We start from the raw sequence: 20,592 nt of genomic DNA, 5'->3' as shown, positions 1-20,592 counted from the left end.
GAGTGTATCATGCTGCTTTTTTTGACATTTTTACAAAGTTGATTATTCCTAAAGCTTTATTCTTTAAGCAGTGCTGTATTTTAAAATGTATCTTTTTTGTGTGTGTGTGTGATTACGGTATGTTTGCCTTTCTGCAATGGTTTTCTGTATTTTCTCTGTAGACCGCATCATTTGCCTAATTTATTGTGTACTAGATGTTTGTTCTTATTTATGATGTTTCCCCCCTACAATAATGCCCCAGTGAGGGCGCTGTAGGTACTGTGTATAAATAAATAAATAAATAAATAAATAGTTTCATTCGCAGATAATATAGCCGCAAAATAAGCCCGCAGAAATAAAAATACGCGCGGACTATTTGCTACTACGGACTACTACGTATTATTACTCCGCCACAGAGCTGGCTGAAAGGCACTCCAAGCGATGGTCGACTCTGCCCACCATAAGCGGAGAATTAAAAAAAAAAAAAAAAAGGCGGGAGCCGGACGGACGTTAATCCGATTTAATTAGAGAAACCGGCCACACAGGGCAATAAGTCGAGTTTCTAACAATGCTTGGAACAACGTGTAGATTGAGTTCCCGCGGCAAAAATACGAGTTCAGATTCCTCTTCACTGCACCTTTAAAGGTGAAATTTCAAACAGACATCAATAATGATTATATATAGGGCTGAGAATACATTCGTACCTTAACTGGCAGTGGCTTCTCCTTCTTTGAAGTTTGCTTCGTAGCTACAGCCTCTTCAGATCTCCTTGGTGCTTTTTGAGGGGCCTCCTTTTTGTGGGTTTCCTTTTTGGGTGTTTCCCTTTTAGGTGTTTCCCTTTTAGGTGTTTCCCTTTTGGGTGTTTCCCTTTTGGGTGTTTCCTTTTTGGGTGTTTCCTTTTTGGGTGTTTCTTTTCTGGGTGTTTCTTTTCTGGGTGTTTCTTTTCTGGGTGTGGGAGCCCTTTCTGCTTTTTTGGATGGCAGGCTGGCAGCTACATGGGCATGAGATCAGGAGATGAAAACAAAGAAGGCACTTAACAAAAATCAATACAGTGTCAAAACTCCCTGGCCATAAAAGTGAAGTTAGTCATACAATAGAAACTTACACTCGTCAGCAATGCATGCATCTTAAACAGGATGAGACCATACAGGAAATAAAAAATACAGTGCACCTACCTGAAGTTTCTGCTTTTCGCTTTTCTGGAGTACGTTTTATTTCAGACTCTTCCTTGTCTGGCTTCTTGCTAGGCTTTGCCTGTTGTGTGCTCCCTGAAAAACGAAGTTATGAAGCAGGAAAGAGTTTTATCATGATATATCCGATAAATACATAGTTGAGCCCACTTATAACAAACCTGACGGTCATGCAGACTGCGTTTGTTGTATCTGATGTTCATAGTGTTTCCATTTTGCAGGCAAAAATACCAAGTCTGACTAAAGTGACTTGCTGTTGGACTCTGATGATATATTTATTTCTTAAAAAGTGCATTAGTACATGCGTTTACAACTTCAAACAAGACAACCTCAAGGTTCTCCAGTGTGGTCATATTTTGCTCACCAAAACTTTTGCTGCGAACAATCTGCTTCAGGGGTACAATATGCCGTATTTAGACACATAATGAACCGACTTTTTTTCCAGAAAAGTTGACATTAATTCGGCGGGAGGGTTCAATATGTGGAGAAAAAAAGCTTTGGCAGATTTTTTTACGAGCACCAAAATTTCCTATCACAAGTCCTTCCTTCCCCATATCCATTATCAAGAAAAACCCGTGGTCAGCCAAGTTCCGTGCTGTCAGTGTTTAGCATTGTTCATTTCAAAAGGTGTTCGCTGCATCATAGTGCGATCTGACGATTTTCTGACAGTTGACGGCACCAGCCAAACATGGCAAGATGAAGCGAACATACTTTGCCACTGCACCGCTACAGCGCTTCGCGCGAGCAATTGATTTTCTTTTGCTGATCGGAAAGTTTAGCATGAAGAGCTCTGTAACTCTGAATAGTTGTTTCTGACATAGTAATGCATAAAGTGCAAATTCAACATTTTTTGCTCTCCTGATTTCCAACTGAACGTATTTATTATTTTTTGAGAATTTTTACGCAAGTCTCTCAAACATTTCCAATAAAATATCTTTTCATTTGTCACGAATACATATCCAGATTTTGTTCTTTATGTCACAGAAAAGAGAGCTCTTTCACCTACACTATGTTATGTGCTCTAATGAAGCAAAATTTTCAAATCTATGGGTGAATAAATTTTTTGTACATCTCACCCTCCCTGTTTTCCTGCAGTAAGGAAAGGGTTAATGTCTCGAAGTTACAAGTGTGTTATGAGGCACGACGCAGTGGAAGGCTCTGGTTAAATTTTGACCACTTGGGGTTCTTTAATTTGCACTAACATCGCCTAGGACTTACGAATTTTTTGCATTTCTTCTCGATTAAGACGAGATCACTGTGACCAGTATTTGATCCCGTAATCTTGGGCTCAGCAGAGAAATTCGAAAGCCACAGCGACATTGCAGCAAATGGAATCTGAGTACTGTATTTACACGATTGTACGTCGACCCTCCCCCTTATCTCATATGAGGAAAAAAAAAACCTTGGAGGTCGCTTAAGATTTGATAGCAGAATGTGATAGCATTATCTGGCCTCCGCCACTTATCTTCAGACGCTATTGGCTACCGCGTGCAGGCGTGCCCGTAGGCACATTCCAAAACTAACATGTATTAGTCACTAGACTACTCGTCCAAAATCACGCCATCGTGCGCACTAGCGCGGTCGCTGCGAGCGCTGCTGCGGTCCCACAGCACATCGTTCTAACACGTAGTCCAGCAGAATCCCGCACTTCGCATACAGCCACATCACGAAATCACGTGAAACAGATGAAAATTTCGCCTTGCTGCAGCCGCCATGCCTGTATCACCCGTTTTAAGACGTCGAACTTACGGCCTGGCGTGCAGTTTCTTCAGCGTAAAGAATGACAGCCACCTTGAATGTAGCCATGAACGAGCGCCGGACGCTTACCAGACCCGGAGCACAAATAACGACTGAAGGAGCACTATGTTAAAAACTGGTAAAATGTGGCGGGCAGTCGCCAAATGTGTCAGAGCCAAAGAGAAACTGCACGTGAGCGGTGTCGGCTCTTCGATCAGCTATCGACACTCACCAACACTATTGCCGTTCCGAGTGGCGGTGCCGCCATGATTGTAACAGCGGCCCTTTCATCAACTATCGGCACTCCCTTGAGCGCAGAGAGTGCAGTTGAAAGTAAAAGAAAAAAAAACTTGGAGGACGCGCAGGGACTGGGGTGCCGGTTAACAGAGCAGCTGCTCTGTTAACCCCAAGAGGGATGTGACAGAGCCACACAGCGAAAATGCAGCCACGCTGTAGTATCCCTGATAGTACCTGGTTTGTCTCGCCCTTACTTATGGTGGCATGCTTTGGTTTTGATTGTAAGTCAACTCCCCCCCCACCCCAAAACTTCAGATTTCAAAAAAAAAAAAAAAAAGAGGCAACCTACAATCGTGTAAATACGGTAGTATTCTGATGAAGAAGGCAGAAATAATGCCCTGCATTTCCAGGGAGCTCTAAGTACTCAAGAAATGAGCAATGAAGAACCAGTGCCCTAATGTACTACTGGAAGGGGTTTTTCTGATTTCCACAGCCACATATAGCATGCTGACCATCTGCCTACCTTTAGAAGAGGATGAGGTAGAAGGAGCTTTCTTCTTGTCAGGACTCTCTTCAGCTTTTCCAGTTTTCCTGGGACTTGAACGTGCAGCTGGCTGTTTGACCTGATAAGGCATTTGACAATAAAAGTGAAAAAAAAAAGGGGGGGGGGGGGGGGGGGGGCAGGGTATAATGACACAGCTGCTCACCAGTTGCTTGAGAAAAGCCGGACATAGAGGCTGCGGAGTACAGTACACTAAATAACACTCTTGAAAATGAGCATGTGCTGGCCATCATAATCTCATATAACAAAGAGGGCAAATTAAGGGCGCAGGGTAGGTTGAAGTTGAAAAAAATATTGATTTTTAGTTTTCAGGTGATCTCGAATGCTAAAACCTTCTTGAAGGTTATTCAGTAACTGCAGTGTTCTTCCACCCTTCAATAGCGCAAGAAGAAGCCAGGCATTCAAAACTATGTGGTGAGCAGGCATGCCTGATTTCTTTGGAGTTTGCCCTCATTCACATTTCTGCCATGACAACCACAGAAAATGATGCCCAAAGCAGCACTGGCAATTTTTCTAAGCTCAGCTTGTTCTTTACTAGTAGTAAGGCAAGCAAAAAGGTATATATTATGATTTATTGAATGCTGGCAAATTTTACTCTGTGCTCTCTATGCCTCGTGTGAGGCACCTGATCTCTTCACTCCTGCGTGGTCCTTTTGAGTTTTCTTTTGCTTTTTGGTTGGAGGCTTAGAAAACAAGCGTAAGGCTGCATCGGCCATAAGTGCCATAAGTGCTCCTGCAGATTTAGTTCTAGCCGTTTATCAGAACAACCGAAAGCTGGCATCGCCTTTTATGTAACCACAGCCTGTAACCAATGCCCAATAAACTTAGCTTCAAACATCCACAACTGTGCACACATCTTTACAGTACTTGGCTAATGGAAGCAACCGGCAACCAATGCAAAGAACTGGCTTTTGTATAAATGCAGTATGGTCAACAGTATTTACAAGCTAGTAATAGTTTTTCTCACCCCTTGCTTCTCGTCTAGCTTCTTGAGTGTCGCCTGGAAATCATCATCATCGTGAGACTCCTTTGCACTGGTGACCTGCACAGCGCAAGGTATGTGCCATGATTTGCTGTGAGCCATGGTATAACAATCTTTCAACAAAACAGTACATGTTCGAAGACAAAAAACGAAAACACTACCTACAAGGACACCATCATTACATCTAGGGGCGAATTGGCACTGGACGCAAAATGCAAGTGCCAACGACAAGCCCATAATTTATGATAAGTCCTTTATACATAACACCCACCATATAATAAGTGAGTCAAGTCTAGATTTGCCAAATAGACATAACGCCATTCCAAAGTCTTCTAACCAAACTGAAGACATGTGGCTTATATGATCTGTCACCAAATTTGAATACAACACGAAGAAATGAAAAGAAGCACAAGGAGGCTTTGCGCATCCTCAAGCCTGTTATACAAGAGCCGTGCATAACTAGGTGTTAGCCTCCACCAAACATGACACTACTTATTGAAGCATGGATTACATTGGTGAATGTGAAAATGTGGTTGTGTTCATCAGCTACTCATATTTCATTATGGCCTGGTAGCACATTATATAATGCTTTATGGCTCCTTAGAACTTCGAATGGCCCAACTTGAAACAGCAAAACATGGTTTAGCTTACATTCAAAGAACAGCACTCATGGCCACACAATTCACAAATTTACAGAACCAGAATTATCTATTATCTGCAAAGGTATGCTCGCACTAAAGTAGATACAAGAAAAAACAAAAACAGGACCGAAAATACCAAGTACATACTTTTTTTGCTTGAGCAGCCTTGAATGAGAGCTTGGAGGCTGGGCTCTTAGATGTGCTTGCAAAAAAGTCGTCAGCAGATACGGGCACTAGTTTCTGAGCTGGGGGTTCCTTGCCATTTGCTTTTTTAACCGGCTTCTTTGGTGACGGAGCTTTCGATGCTGAGGTTTGCTTGGTTATGGCACGCTTCGGAGGAATGGGATCTTCCAAGTCTCGAAGTAAAAAAAAGGCAAAGCAAAATAACTAAGAAAATTCTCAATGAGCAGGACTGAGTACAGCACAAATACATATTGCTGTATAACAAGACACCTTTCGGTAATTTTTTGAGCGGGTGTGAACAATAGTGTAACACAATAGTATAACACTACTGTATGTTCATGCAGCACAGTGTCGCTTGAGCTGAATAAAAACTTGGAAGCATTTTGGTTCACACTTTGATGAATGGCAATGTCAAGAACATTCTAAAAGCATGTCAACAATGCAAAGCCAGCTCACCATTATCAGAGTCAGAGTCAACAGCTGCAGCTTTAGCTTCTTTGGCTTGTTTCTTTGCTTTCTTGGGTATCGGCTCTTCATCATCTGAATCTAGATAAAATTTATATTGCACTTTTTCCATGAGGTTGCCTATTTTTGAACTCTTGACACCTTTTGCACAAATAGATGCATTACCAAACCTTGCAGGTCACATACATGCAATTCCAACAATTTGAAGTCAACTAACCCGAATCAAGCATGACAATCCTTCGCCGTGACTCTTTCTTCGCAGGTTGCTTTTCTTCCTGAAAAGTGGAGAGGCAAAAAGCAGCCAAGAAGGTACTGAAAATTATGAGCGTGACAACTCTCACAACTTGCACTGTATAATGTAGTCAATGAATGGACAACTTGTAGAATTGCAAGAAAGCTGACTTACAGGAAGATGTTTTCCAACCAAAAACCCTCATTCACAGAGCCCGTTTTCACTTCCTGCACCACTGACTGAAGGATGGCGCAAGGGGAGATGAGTCAGTCGCCCTCCACTGTACCCTTCGAAAAGGTGAGGGGGGCTGCCCTCTAATTTGGGTGAACCTGAAGCCCCGCCACTCACTACCAGCTTTTGAGATAAGTGTAAAGGAAAGCTGTCGAAAGGTTGCAATCCTCACATTCCCAACTCCTTGCGTTCGCACCCCTGCTCTATCGTGTCCTTTCAACAACTTACCCCTTATACACATAAAGGGGAATCTCCCCCTCCCTTTTCGAACAAGAATGTGAGACTGCCGTCTGCGAACGAGGATTTTTGGTTGGAAAATTGTAGAGGGCGCTCGTTATTGTGAAAGTTGTCAATTAGGTACAGCATATGGTGTTCAATGTCCCAAATTAACAAAAGGGCTATGAGAGGTGTAGTAGTGGGTGGCCCCAGATTCATTTCGACCACCTGGGGTGGTCGAAGTTAATTTAGTTAGGGCAAGATTATGTCACCCTGCCCTGTGCTGGATGAATTGAAGCTCGATTACTTAAGGCAGAGCCAGCAAGAAAAGGCATGTAAATAAGAAGAAACACAAGGAAGAAATACTAGACCGAAAACATATTTTTCACATTTGCGTGGGTCTTTAAGAAAAACTCGAAACATGAGCAGTATGCAAACTACTCACTTTGTCAGTAAATAACCTCATGCCCTGCACTTGTTGCATGCACTCTCTTGACAGAAAGTGCAGCACGTAACGAACTGTGCGAAAGCCTCTAGAGTGGTATACGTGCCGACACTTTTGCTCATAAAAACTTGAGTGAACGTCAAAGATCACTTTCTGGCATATTACTTCTTCAACTGTACATACCTTTTTCTTAGTTTTAAGTTATGTATTTGGTAACTTTCTGTGACAGTGCTAAAAAGCAACATTTAAGGTGCCGACACTCAGGCTGCAACAAATTTTACTGCTTGCCAGCTCGTGCACTAATGACCTACTTTTTTAAAAACTTTGCTTGATATAGTCCTCAATTTTTCAATTTTAAGTTGCTTTTTAAAAACGAGCTTTTTTTTTTTCGTACTAGCCAGCTAGTTGATCCATAAATATGCACAGGTGGCGCATGCTTATTAGTGTTTCTTTTTCTATCGAGTAATTATCGAGACTCCTGAGAAGAGTCAAGTGGGCACATAACAAAACAAATACGCAACTGTTCTTTCAGTAGCCTTTTATGACGTTCTAGGAATGGAACGCAGTTTTCGTAGTACACTCATACCTTCTTTTCCAATTGTTTTTCATGCTCTTTTGCTTTTTTCGAGCTCTTTCCTGTGGCCTTGGGTTTCGCTGGTGCTTCCGCTGATCTCGCTGGCTGTTTCGATTTGCCTTTCTCATTTGTTTGCTTCTTTGTATCGTCTGCAGTTCGCTTGGCTGGCGCCGAACCAGACGAGAAATACTTGCGAATGTCCTGCAGTTGAGTGGACGTTACAAACAGTGGTAATTAGAACTTCCCGCTGAACATAATTCTGTAACTAAACAAACAAATGCCGTAGATTGTGTATCGCAGAAAGGCTGTCAAAAAGATCCTTTTTCGAGACCATGGACGTGCACTACACGCGCAAATAGATAGCACGCTAACATAAGACACTCTTTCACAAACAAACGAAAATATGTACCGTAGTACGCGTTTATTCTCACGCTAGCGCTCAGGAGGCACACAGCAAAATTAACGAAGTGGCGAACCAGTCACTGGGGAAGGCAAAATTACACACCATTATGAAGATTTGCGCCGGCGGAATGGCAGCATCAGTAAAATGTAGCGTTGAAGCCAATTTCGACGCGAAACGCCTGTGCAGGACAAGCTTTGACTTTCATGCTACGACATGTGCTTCTACCACAACAAAAACGGCAGTTCGCGCCATATTCTCCGACTTGGTAGCTGGTTGCCAGGCGTCACCAGTGCAGCCGCAAAATTGACGGTTTTCGTTATATAAGATATTACTGCCATGAAATGAATATTGTACAGCCTTTTCTTGCTTAAAGCTAATCTTTATACAACTGTAACAGAGAACTGCAGCAACAAAAAATGCAGAGATGGAACGTGCCTACCACAGACATAACAGACACCACTACTTTTTTTTTTTTATGATGACGCATGCGCATCACGCGCTGGAATGTTTGTCGCCATCACGGTGTAGTCGCCATAGAGTTTCTTGGTTTGTCGCGTCTGTGCGCTGATCGCTGTCACCCAGTGATGCCAACCCTAGAGATTTATCCCTAGATCTAGGGGTTTTTTCTTTGCTTCAGGGATCTAGCGTCTTTTTTGTGAAATCTAGGGATTTTGAAAGGCCGTAGAATTGCTACTCTAAGCGGCTTAATGGCAGGTGTATCTGATTATTTTGCCTTTGAAACAGAAAAAACTATGAAAAATGCTAATTACTACTCCTTTATTTTTAGTATTCTGCCGAGCCGAGAGAGGGCGAAAGCAGTTCTGCAACGCGAAATTATCGACTGCTGCACAGGGAGGAAAAACGAAACCACGTGAATTTCAAACTGTTCAACGTGCGTGCCATCTCTGGCGCTTCGAGTGACTGCTCCTCTACGAAAGACGAAGTTGAATTTTGACTTCTTGTGCCTGGATCAACGCGCTACGTTTACGCTTACCTTTTACAAAAAGTGCCACAGTTGTTCTCCACGTATCCTAGACCACTTGATTTAAACGCGCTGTTCAACCAAAAAACACATTCAAAGTTGTAAGGAATCACTTTCTGATTTTGTAATTTCCAATCTTACGTCTGTATTATTGCTGTGTGACTATAACAAGATTACATTTTTGGTTATGTCCATGGTTATGTCAGTTTCTCGGGACGTCAATCCTTAGTAGCTCCAAAACTATTTGACGGTCTTTGGTTGCGACTATGATTAATAAATAACTGTGCGGTGAGATATGCCATTTCACCGCTCCTGAATGTTCTCTATGAGGCGAGAAGGGGTCTTTCATTAATGCAAACATTTTCGTCTTTCTGTGTGCCTCTTAAAACAATCCTTAAAACAACCCTTAATGGTGTCTGAATAAAATACTTTCATGTGTTGACGGGGCTTAGCAGAAAATGCCAGCTCTTTCAACCTGGTATAAACTGCATTTTTTTTTCAAAGGGCTGCATAGGTTCTTTGCATGTAAAGATAAGCCGGCTGCAGGAGCAGCTCAAAAGCCGGTGCGGTGAAACGGGAGTCGTCTGTGCGTGAGTGTCGTGCTCACTATCTTTCTCTCCAGTGATCACACGTCTCTGTAAAAGCTGGCACCATCTGTGGGCCCTCTATGTAAGGTAAATCTACAAAAAAAAGTGCAATAGACGATATGCGAAATGCGCAGCGCCATCTCTCGGCGCTCCGAGAACTAAGTCCTCCATGTTGGCACGGTACAGAAAACGAAACCGCTGCCCAGCGTTGGGTTAAAGGGACACTGAGGAGAGCACTATTAATATATTTTTTATAGCAAAATCCGATAGTTCGGCATGTCATGGCTTTGTTGCCACTAGGCCGGCAGCGAAAAATGCATTTATTTCTAAGAAATTTGGATTCGAAGTTGAAAAGGTTTTTCCCGCCGCTGTGATTCAAACTTGGGATTCGGCTATGACGACAGAGGACTAAGTGACACGTCGTGAAACATGACGTGACATGACGTGATGCAGACTCCGTGATTTCTGACGGCCAGCAGTGCGGCCTAGCAGCAGCCGAAAAGAAAGCTACCGCCGGCCGCACGTTGAAGGCATCTATCGGCTATTGCGGCCGTCGCAACAGTCGCTTCGCTTACGTTTGCACCGGCGTTTTGCGAGCGTTACGATGGATCTCGTTCTCGAAGTCGTCAACGAAGTTCTCGAAAATAGACACCTTTAGCATACCGTGTACCTTGATACTGATTGGTCCCGATGCTTCAGGCGAGCGCGTAGCTGCCCGGCACGTGGCGCCATCTGGCGACGTCAAGGAGATTTGCGCATGCATTGGCTGCGCCTCAGTGATTTGTGCTTCTCGTGTCCTAGCGTTGCTAGAACCATTGGTTCTAGCAACACTGTTTTGTTATATGACGTCATGACGCTTGTACTTGCGAGTTTGGCCTGTGGCGGCGATACCTGTGTTTTGGTTCTTGCTCTTTTCTACGTTACAAGAGCTTTGTTGTCAGTATGAGTGGCGTTTTTGTAATCAGGAGCTGGTATTCTGTCGATACAAGCCAACTTCAATTTCTCCTCAGTGTCCCTTTAAAACGGCTGCGCTTTGTTTGGAAATAAAATGCCGATGCAGTGTTGCGCTACCCTCTCCACTGTGAAAAGACACTACGATGTGTGCCAGAACTAGGTGCGTTCCAGCTTTTCGCTTTTCTATTTTTTTACTCCGTTCCAACGTTTTAGTAACACAAAACGCCATGCGAGGTATCATGTGTCAGCACGCGGATCAGTGCGCAGCTTTCGCTTTCTGCGCTGATTTTTGACAAATCTCTCGAGGTGATTTGCGTTTAAATTAAGATAAGGACCACATCCTTTGTTGTCTCTGATCAAAATTAGAAGCCGATTTCGTGTATTTATCAACTTTCCGGTCGGGCGTGAATATATATAGACGCATACTTTAAAACGTAATAGAGAAGGTAATTTTTTTGAGCGGGCCAATCGCTCGTGCCGTGGCGAAATAAGTTCACTCGAAGAACCATATGCCGATTACTGCTTAGTTTGCTACGTGTTCAGTTAAGTTTTTCCCGTGTTCAATTAGTTTTAGAAGGGCGAGCAAACTCTCTGGACCATGCGCATATGTTATGCGCGTTAAGGAGTCTTTGTGAAGCAATACACCCTACGTATAAAAACTCAGGTGCGAATGCTTTATTTCTTGAGGATTCCTATACCTTCGATATCTGCGGCGACGAAAATCTAAAAAAAAAAATAAGCGAATAATATAGCTACTTTATTATGAAGGAGGGACGCATTTCTAAGCTAGAAAGTACGTGCAACAGTGTTCTGAAAACGCTTCAGGCCATCAGATTTTATTATCGTTGTGGCAAGCTCCAACAGCTTGCTTCGCAACAAAGCCATTTGTCCAAGTTTGGGAGTAAGCTAATTAAGTTTCGGAAGCAACCGAACATGCTAATTTCGCCCCTGCACACACAGCTTGACCAGTGTATCGAGTCCGTGCATGCACCTACAGCTGTAGCATCTTTCTCTAATCAAGCCGCCGCGGTGGCCAAGCAACCAGCGATATCCATCGGCCGGCCGTTGGCCGTCCGTTTCGGACGTTCCGGACAGCCGACGGACGTCCGCGAACAGCCGGTGGACGTCCGTCGGCCGTCCTATAGGCGTCCAAAGGGACATGTTTGTCCGGCCAACGGACATCGATTTCGGACGTCCGTTCCCGGATCTTTCTCGGATGTTTGCATATATGGCACATGCATACTTTCTTCGTGTCCGCGGGGCAATAAAATGAAAAAGCAACTGAAAGTACAGTGAGAATATTTTATTGTGACTGTACATCAGCACATGACTGAGTTCTCAATAAGACGTAAAACTTCGAGTGCACACCCATCTTCCTACTTCCATGATGAAGCGGAAGCGAACAGCTTTCTGCAAAAAATGAAAAGAAAAAGGTTAGTACTCAAGCCCACACCAAATCTAAGACCATGACAAATTCAAAAAATGCTTGGCAACTTTGTTATTATTCACGTTAATGAAGCCCAAAATAACACAGCGGTGACAGACGCACCGACATAGTCATCATCCTTGACACCAGAAGGTATTCTATGCCTGCAAGAGGCCAAGAGCTAGGAAATTGAGCATTTTTCATGATGGCACCCGCCCTACAACCCACCTGTTCAATGCAGTCTCTAATTTCAGAGTTCTGCCCTCCTTTCCCTAGACTCAAGCAAAAACCAGTCAGGACTGCTGACAAAAAGATTATGCCTGCGCCACATTGCAAGAGATCATGATAAGTAACACAAGTCTCAACCCATCTGTAGCCCACACCATAGTATAGCCATAACATAACTCCAACTCTCCCGCGAGAGAATGTTACAGATCCTGCTCCATTGTCATAAAAGTAATTCCCAAGCAGTGTACTGTACTTACCTCCGTAGGCCATGCCGTAGGCAATCACACTAGGCCTTCTTTCATCCGAAGTCGGTGTAGTACGATATTCCAACGTTCCAGGAGGGCTTCAGGCGCTTGCCGCATCCTTCGAATTGTTCAAGTTACACACCACTTTCGTCCGCAGACTAAAAAAAGCCACACATTCTAGTAACAGAGCTCAAAAGGGTCACCACGCTTCGCAGGAAACTGACAACGCCGCCATTAAGCCGCTGCACTCTGTGGCTGATGGATTGGATTGGGCTGACTACAAGTTGCATTTATGATGATGATGATAGCAGAGTTCGGCGCGAGTTTTGAATTTACAAGTGGTTTCAATCGCGTTTGATCACGGCGGACACGATGTCGCTACTGATTTTTAGATGTTTTTAGATGTAAATTAGTAAGTGATTTACTGTAAAATTGTGCAGCACTCGCTCCTACCCTTAAATAAATTTAGTTCAGCAGTGGCCCTTGCACTGCAAGTATAGGACTAGGGAATTGCGCGAATTTACAAAAGTCCTCAAGTCAAACCCTGCAGCTCATAGAAATAATTTCTCCAAAGCAGATATGCAGATATTGACGCAATTTCGCACACATTAGCCAATAAAACTGACAAAATTTCTTTCGCGAATAAAATTTTCTAGGTTAAAAAAGCGAACTCTACAGTATACATACTCGAACGGCGCGAATTTTCTGTGTGAAAAATTAGAAAAAAACTCTATACTCATATCCTGAGAATATACTCCACCGTACATCCCTCGGACGTACACCTTGTCTCTAATGCGGATATACAAAAGCGGATACTGTCCGTACGTCCGGCGGATGTACGAATACGGATATCCGAAATCGGATTGTGTTCGTACGTCCGATGGACGTCCGATCTCGGCAAAGGACGTTCGGATCTAGCTCGTACGTCCGACGGATATCTGTGGTTGCATGCACGTGCTTATCTGAAAAAAAAAAAAGCTGCGTCTTTGCTTACAATATTTTGAATTATATGTGCATGCCTACTTTCCTCTTGTTAATGTCGACTGACTGCGTCTTAAGCAGGACGCGGTTTCAACGAATTGTGGCGAAAATCAACCGACGCCGGGCTCTGAAACGGTGACGTTGAAAACCGCGGATGCGCATTGCACACTACAGTAAAGGAATCGAATTACGCGGCTGGTCGAGGGTCTTGTGTGATTATACTGCAATGCACGAAGCTCCTGGCGTCGGCGCGAACGAAAGTTCGCACTGTCACAGAAGTTTGTCAACACACGTGCGCACTCACCGCAAAATAACCGCTCGCTACCCTACCAGATGAATTCGCGTCCACCTGGGAATAAAATAGCCATGATAATGCGTGATGCTTGAACTGGCGCTTTAATGCGAGCATTAAAACGACAACAGTACACGGTCACGGTTCGACTTTCCAACCCACTTTCGAGTGCCGATTATTGCGATCATCAGTGCCAGACTTCAAGCGAAGCTGAGGACGCGGTAGGAGTAAGCTGGCGCTTATTGAAAGCACCTACATTTGGTCAAAGATCAGCTGTGAAAACAACGCAACAGCTGAAGCTTGCCTGTTGAAATCCACTCGCAAGAAGAAAGTACGCATAGCAAACGATGCACCAGCCATAGGGCGCGTTAAGTTAGCCTGCTCCGAGCTCCGAGGCGGAGTAAGGCGGAGTACTCGAGCGCGACACCTAGGAGCTCAGTCGGAGCGCAACTTAACGGCCATTTGATTCCCGTGCACGCATGAGCGCGCCACCTGACGTTTCCACCATTTCCGTTTCCGGGCAATATTTCGCGCGCATTTTGACCATGGCAGCAGTCAAGCGCAAGTTACTTCAATTCTTGCTAGACGACGACGAACTCGACGAACTTGACGCCCGTAGGCGCAGGCAGCAGCAGCGGTTTACCTTCATGCTGCAAGCTGCCCGTGTTGCCATTCAAGGTAAGATTCCACTGCTTTATCGCATTACAGAATATTAACTTTGCTCTCTTCGTATGAAGACCACAGAATCGCCGAGAGGAGCATCCGTGGCATTGAAGGATACGTACTCAACGTAGTACCTCGGTACACAGACATGCAGTTCAAGGAGCATTTCCGGATGACCCGAAGCACCTTCGAGGTAAACGACGCGATCAATTTTGTTGTGCAGCGCTAAAGAACGACACACAGAGAAGCACAGGATGGTGCTGTGCTTCACTGTGTGCCGTCCTTGAGCGCTGCAACAGCTTTTAATAACTATAAATCAACAAGCCCAGCTGACAGTTTTGCTACAATTTTATTTGTCCACCATGGCGAATACGAGTGTATGATTTGGGTGACCGGCGTCGCGGCCAACCAATAGGAGCGGGGCAGCGAGAGCGGTTTTGAGATTATTTTGGACTGGGCGCGATCCGTAATTCGGCCCCAGTGGCTCCCTAAGCACAAGCAAGCACTAAACACGCTCGTGAGTTACTTTATGACGGTAAAAGGGCAACACTTTCTATACATTTTGTAACTGCAGTGAGCTAGTATCTTAAAATGCACTGGCCCATTTTGTTGCTGATGAAATTCATTATATCTAAGCTCATATCTTGAGCAGGAGCAGCAACCACTGGACATTCAAAACTTTGTGGTTGCCATGCAGGTGCTGCTGAGAATCACGCAAGAGTGGCTCATCATGGAGAGGGCACCTCGAATACCTCTGCAAACTAAAGTCCTGATGACATTGTGGTTGCTGGGCAACCAGGAATCGTTTCGTGGAGTGGCAGATAGATTTGGGATCAACAAGGGCTTACTGTTTTATCTAACAGATCGCATTATAGAGGTCTGGGCACGTGCTGCAAAAGAACTCATCCGTTGGCCTGCAAACCTGCAAGATGTTGCTCGGGAATTTGCCCGAAAATGGCGCTTTCCAGGAGTTGTTGGAGCTGTGGACGGATGCCACATTGCAATCAAGGCCCCCGAAAACGAACAAGATGCATACTACAACAGGAAGGAATTCCACTCAGTCATCTTGCAGGGTTGCTGCGACAGCAATATGATATTCACTAATGTACACGCAGGCAGCCCAGGACGGATGCACGATGCCAGAGTTTTCGCCACATCTGGCCTTGAAGAGGTAGTAGGCAACTTGCCGCAGAATTTTCATATTCTAGGTGATTCAGCTTATCCCCTGTCAATGGATCTCATGCGGCCGTACAGAAACAATGGCCACTTGACAACACAGGAGGTCAAGTTCAATGAAACGCTAGGGGCGGGAAGGTCAGTAATTGAGCGAGCTTTTGCTCAGCTGAAAGGAAAGTTCCGAAGGCTTAAGTACCTTGACATGAAACCCACTGTGAGAATGAGCAACTATATTGTGGCATCGTGCCTCGTTCACAACATAATCCTTCAATGCAAAGACACATTCGGTGACGACGACAGCACCATCGAGGAAGAGAGTGATAAAGATCCACCTCTTGATGATGAGGACACAGAGCCTGCGGACAGCCACGCTGCAATGAAGAGGGTTTCAATAACACGCTTTCTGTGCAGAAAGTAGTGTTAAGGTTTACAACAGGTAGGGTACTTCCAGTCCCGAAGTACTATGCATGCAAGATGCATCACACGCACAAGCTCTATGCGGTGAAATTATTTATTGTGTACATGAGTTGATCATTTTTGGCCAAAAGAACTCTCACTGGCAATAAAATGTTGAACACAGTGTCTGGATGTTTTCTCTGAATAAAAACCAAACTGGGCGGTACTGGCCTGTACCACATTCACTGACTAGAATATAAACTGAGAAATTGCACAGTATACAAACAGCAAACGCATACAAAATGAACAAAGTTTTTGCCCCAACATGACATACAAAAAGAACACCACAAAGTTCACTGCTGCTTATCCAGTGCTGCGAGGCGTTTTAGCATACCCAGTTTAAGCCTCTGCATCTTTAATTGCTGCTGGTATCTTTTTCTTTCTTCATCCTGTCATGAGTGCAAGTTCAGCAGAATTTCCTCCAATACACCAGCCGGTGTTCGACGACGCTTCGCATTTGGTTTGCTTTTCTGGTCCGGAGCACCATCATTTCTTGAGTTCTTTTCGCAGTGCACAGTTTCTTCTGTTGTCGGTGGTTCATTCATGCTGCCCGGGGTGGCCACAGCTAATGCGCAGGCAGCTGAGGTGGAGGGCTGTGGGAGCTGGCTTGACGCCACTGGAGCCTGGTACTCTATGTTATTTGCAAGCAAGTCATCCATCACCTGAAAAAATGGCCACTCCTTTCTTTCTCTTCCACTCTTCTTCTTGTGCTGGCGGTGCTTGTCATACGTGCGTTTGAGACCTTTGAACTTCGTTTCACAGTCCGCAGCAGTTCGCGTGTACCCGTGCTTGCACATTTCTTCACTAATTTGTTTCCAAATGTCTTTCCTCTTTCTCTTTCTATCACTGAAGTCTTCTTTATGATTCTCATAAGATGAAATCAGGAGAAGTACCTCGGCGTGTACCCAACTTGAACTTCCTTTTGGGAGACCTACAGCATAAAGGAGAGCTACAGCTTAAGCCCCCGCATAAGAGATTAGTAACAGAGCATGAAAACCATTTCAATTCAAAGAAAAGAGGCTTTACTCACTGTTGTAGTTATGGTCGTAGTCATCACTTTCAGCAGTCCAGAGGGAAAACTGGTCCTCTGTAAAAGTCATTCAGTCATGGTGTACATCAGCCTACATCAGGACTCATTTAAGAATTGACGCTAAAAAAGTGACAAAAAAAGAGGTCTTCGTCACCCTGTGCGTCAAAAATAGTGGCAGTGAATACCTCCAATAACCGCCTGTGTGCGAGTACAGCGGAGAATTAACCCGGCAAAAAGTGAAAATTCATATCATGTCACAATTTCTATCACAGTGAAAATGCAACTCATGAAATTTAAACAGATTTCATATATTATAATATTCTCTCAAGAACCCTACTGTTGCAAGCACTTTGGCAAGAACGAGCGTTTGCCTGCACCAAGTACAACGTTTGAAGGAAGTACCGATTTCATGAATTTCCGAACGCGCTTTGTACTTATTTTCGCTAAGTGCGGCGACGTACAACATATCGCGCTCGACAACGTGCCATAAACTTAGCTACAGCTTTACAATAAAGCTGGCTGCGCTACGCCAGCAACACAAGGCAAAAGCAAGAATTTAGATTTTCAACGCAAGATTCCCGCAGTTGTCGCTCTTAACTGCTCGTTTTCTGGAAACGAATAGAACACTCTTGATGGCTCAAAGAACGAAACAAGGCATTAAAAACTCATACACACCTGAGTCGTCGCATTGAGCGGTTTCCGCGTAAACATCCGACCCTGTGCCCGCCGCATCTCCGCAAAGCTCAAGTAAGTCAGGTCCTACAGTCGCAGCAGCCGTATCAAGTACGAACCCTGCAAATGCACCAACGATTAAAACAAGGTCACCGACGAACTAGCAACAGTTTACGTACGTACCTGTGTTTGTGTTCACGACGAGCACAGACCGCGCAGCCATAACTGCCGTTAACCGCGAAAGGCGCCAAAAAGGAAGTAGCACCATAGTACCCGGAAATACGTCACGTCGCCAGACGAAACCAGACCCGCGCTCCCGCACACCGTCGTCTAGGGCGGAGCGCGTAGAGCGCGCTCTGCAAACACACACCGGAAGTCAGTTGTGGTCGTTTAGCTTACTTGGAGCGCACTCTGACGACTCGAGCGCGCCAATGGACGAAACAGTGATCTGCGCTGAGACTTTGTTAAAGCTCAAATGGTTGCATTAACAATTAAACAATTATAGGCTAGAGATTTTTCTTCAATCTAGGGATTTTTGGAGCTTCAATCTAGGGAGAAAACGTTGACCTGAGTTGGCATCACTGCTGTCACCGGTAGTTTCGTTTTCTCGACGGGGTAGATGGCGTTGAATGTATTCTCGAAGATATCGAATACCTGGCACATGCTAGCACTTGCAAAATATGTCACTTGTTAAATGAGTACAGATGTGTGCGTATTTGTGACACTCCGCTAACACTGAGTCGAAAAAAAGCACCACATGTGAAGATGGCTTCCAGCGAGGAATTTTCCACCGACCGGCGACCGGCCTCTGGTATGACTGATTTATGTTTCTGCCTTCAATTAAGCGTGTGTTGTTGGAGCGCTATCTGCGTTGCGCTGGCTGGTCGCACGTAAACTGTAGCTTGGAGCGTACCGTAGAGGGTTAACTGCATAACAGCTAGCTACTTCCAATTTGACAGCGAACGTGATGCATGCGTGTTTGTGGTACGGCAAAGGGTCGATCGAGCGGCGCGTTCCAAAAACATAAGCCGGAAATTTTAAAAGTGCGGCGGGAACATGGGTGGGAACCAATCGGAATATATTGGGTTTCTAATGGATTACAGTTTTCAAAAATGTTTCCGGTTGGACTTTTTTTCGTGGATTTTTGAAGTGAAGGGGGCGGGGCTGCTTTATCGCTGTACCGCTGTTATATCATGGCTGACATTCCTGAGCGTTTAGATAACCAAAAACAGACATATTACTGGACTTCTCCAAGGCCTTTACGAGTTCAGTTTCCAATTGGTTCCAGTTGGAATGGTGTTCCAATTGGATGGTCCAAATGGACTATCCAATTGGACCATTTGGGTTTCCAATAGACGATATGCGAAATTGCTTGGCGGTCTGGCAACACCGCGCCCACAACTTCCGGTTTCCATCTTGGCGCGGTCGAGCTCGTCGAGCTGGTGCATCGTTTGCTATGAGTACTTTCTTCTTGCGAGTGGAATTTCAACAGGCAAGCTTCAGCTGCTGCGTTGTTTTCACAGCTGATCTTCGACCAAATGTAGGTGCTTTCAATAAGCGCCAGCTTACTCCTACCGCATCCTCAGCTTCGCTTGAAGTCTGGCGCTGATGATCGCAATAATCCGCACTCGAAAGTGGGTTGGAAAGTCGAACCGTGACCGTGTGCTGTTGTCGTTTTAATGCTCGCATTAAAGCACCAGTTCAAGCATCACGCATTATCATGGCTATTTTATTCCCAGGTGGACGCGAATTCATCTGGTAGGGTAGCGAGCGGTTATTTTGCGGTGAGTGCGCACGTGTGTTGACAAACTTCTGTGACAGTGCGAACTTTCGTTCGCGCCGACGCCAGGAGCTTCGTGTATTGCAGTATAATCACACAAGACCCTCGACCAGCTGCGTAATTCGATTCCTTTACTGTAATGTGCAATGCGCATCCGCGGTTTTCAACGTCACCGTTTCAGAGCTCGGCGTCGGTTGATTTTCGCCACAATTCGTTGAAACCGCGTCCTGCAGTGCTTAAGACGCAGTCAGTCGACATTAACAAGAGGAAAGTAGGCATGCACATATAATTCAAAATATTGTAAGCAAAGACGCAGCTTTTTTTTTTTTCAGATAAGCACTGAGCCACCGCGGCGGCTTGATTAGAGAAAGATGTTACAGCTGTAGGTGCATGCACGGACTCGATACGCTGGTCAAGCTGTGTGTGCAGGGGCGAAATTAGCATGTTCGGTTGCTTTCCCAAACTTGGACAAATGGCTTTGTTGCGAAGCAAGCTGTTGGAGCTTGCCACAACGATAATAAAATCTGATGGCCTGGAGCGTTTTCAGAACACTGTTGCACGTACTTTCTAGCTTAGACATGCGTCCCTCCTTCATAATAAAGTAGCTATATTATTCGCTTCTTTTTTTTTTAGATTTTCGTCGCCGCAGATATCGAAGGTATAGGAATCCTCAAGAAATAAACCATTCGCACCTCAGTTTTTATACGTAGGGTGTATTGCTTCACAGACTCCTTAAAGCGCATAACATATGCGTATATGGTCCAGAGAGTTTGCTCGCCCTTCTAAAACTAACTGAACACGGGAAAAACTAAGCAGTAATCGGCATATGGTTCTTCGAGTGAACTTATTTCGCCACGGCACAAGCGATTGGCCCGCTCAAAAAAATTACCTTCTCTATTACGTTGTTCAAGTATGCGTCTATATATATTCACGCCCGACCGGAGAGTTGATAAATGCACGAAATCGGCTTCTAATTTTGATCAGAGACAACAAAGGCTGTGGTCCTTATCTGAATTTAAACGCAAATCACCTCGAGATTTGTC

General features: G+C 44.7%; 3 protein-coding genes and 1 long non-coding RNA gene across 5 annotated transcripts in view; 1 reads left to right on the top strand and 3 right to left on the bottom strand.

Annotated features, from left to right (window-relative positions):
• The window catches only part of LOC149364327 (replication factor C subunit 1-like), a 37,639-nt gene extending 29,151 nt beyond the window's left edge, over positions 1-8,488 (bottom strand). Inside the window, exons 1-9 of the mRNA XM_089574267.1 lie at positions 8,180-8,488; positions 7,687-7,875; positions 6,194-6,251; positions 5,968-6,057; positions 5,476-5,684; positions 4,673-4,747; positions 3,667-3,766; positions 1,155-1,247; positions 684-970 (exon numbers count right to left, since the gene is read on the bottom strand). Coding sequence (XP_089430393.1) covers positions 684-970; positions 1,155-1,247; positions 3,667-3,766; positions 4,673-4,747; positions 5,476-5,684; positions 5,968-6,057; positions 6,194-6,251; positions 7,687-7,875; positions 8,180-8,182 — 1,104 coding nt within the window. The 5' untranslated portion in view covers positions 8,183-8,488. The remainder of the gene's footprint in view (positions 1-683; positions 971-1,154; positions 1,248-3,666; positions 3,767-4,672; positions 4,748-5,475; positions 5,685-5,967; positions 6,058-6,193; positions 6,252-7,686; positions 7,876-8,179) is intronic.
• Positions 8,489-11,888: 3,400 nt separating this feature from the next.
• LOC149364326 (uncharacterized) lies at positions 11,889-12,767 on the bottom strand. The gene is made up of 2 exons (XR_016288614.1): positions 12,512-12,767; positions 11,889-12,010 (listed from the first exon to the last, which is right to left on the bottom strand). It is a non-coding gene; the product is annotated as an uncharacterized LOC149364326 (long non-coding RNA).
• A 3,573-nt stretch (positions 12,768-16,340) lies between these two features.
• On the bottom strand, positions 16,341-18,070 carry LOC149364325 (uncharacterized). The gene is made up of 4 exons (XM_089570079.1): positions 17,953-18,070; positions 17,773-17,889; positions 17,098-17,154; positions 16,341-16,998 (listed from the first exon to the last, which is right to left on the bottom strand). The coding sequence occupies exons 1-4, from the start codon at positions 18,035-18,037 to the stop codon at positions 16,460-16,462; spliced, it is 798 nt and encodes a 265-aa protein (XP_089426205.1). The 5' UTR covers positions 18,038-18,070; the 3' UTR covers positions 16,341-16,459.
• A 288-nt stretch (positions 18,071-18,358) lies between these two features.
• The window catches only part of LOC149364324 (uncharacterized), a 28,197-nt gene continuing 25,963 nt past the window's right edge, over positions 18,359-20,592 (top strand). For both annotated transcript variants that reach the window (XM_089574265.1, XM_089574266.1), the window contains exon 1: positions 18,359-18,580. In XM_089574265.1, the coding sequence (XP_089430391.1) occupies positions 18,535-18,580 (46 nt within the window). In that variant the 5' untranslated portion in view covers positions 18,359-18,534. The remainder of the gene's footprint in view (positions 18,581-20,592) is intronic.

Source organism: Amblyomma mixtum, chromosome 2 (assembly GCF_055824585.1).
Source record: "Amblyomma mixtum isolate Tamu chromosome 2, ASM5582458v1, whole genome shotgun sequence".
Classification (NCBI taxonomy): domain Eukaryota; kingdom Metazoa; phylum Arthropoda; class Arachnida; order Ixodida; family Ixodidae; genus Amblyomma; species Amblyomma mixtum.
This window is presented reverse-complemented; position numbering and strand designations above follow the sequence as displayed.

Bases quoted from the DNA above. Each gene is read 5' to 3' on its own strand.
- LOC149364325 (XM_089570079.1), bottom strand. From the start codon at position 18,037: ATGGTGCTACTTCCTTTTTGGCGCCTTTCGCGGTTAACGGCAGTTATG. The intron at 17,890-17,952 runs GTACGTACGTAA...GTGCATTTGCAG, and splicing joins CGTCGTGAACACAAACACAG to GGTTCGTACTTGATACGGCT. The intron at 16,999-17,097 runs GTGAGTAAAGCC...TTTATGCTGTAG, and splicing joins CTACGACCATAACTACAACA to GTCTCCCAAAAGGAAGTTCA.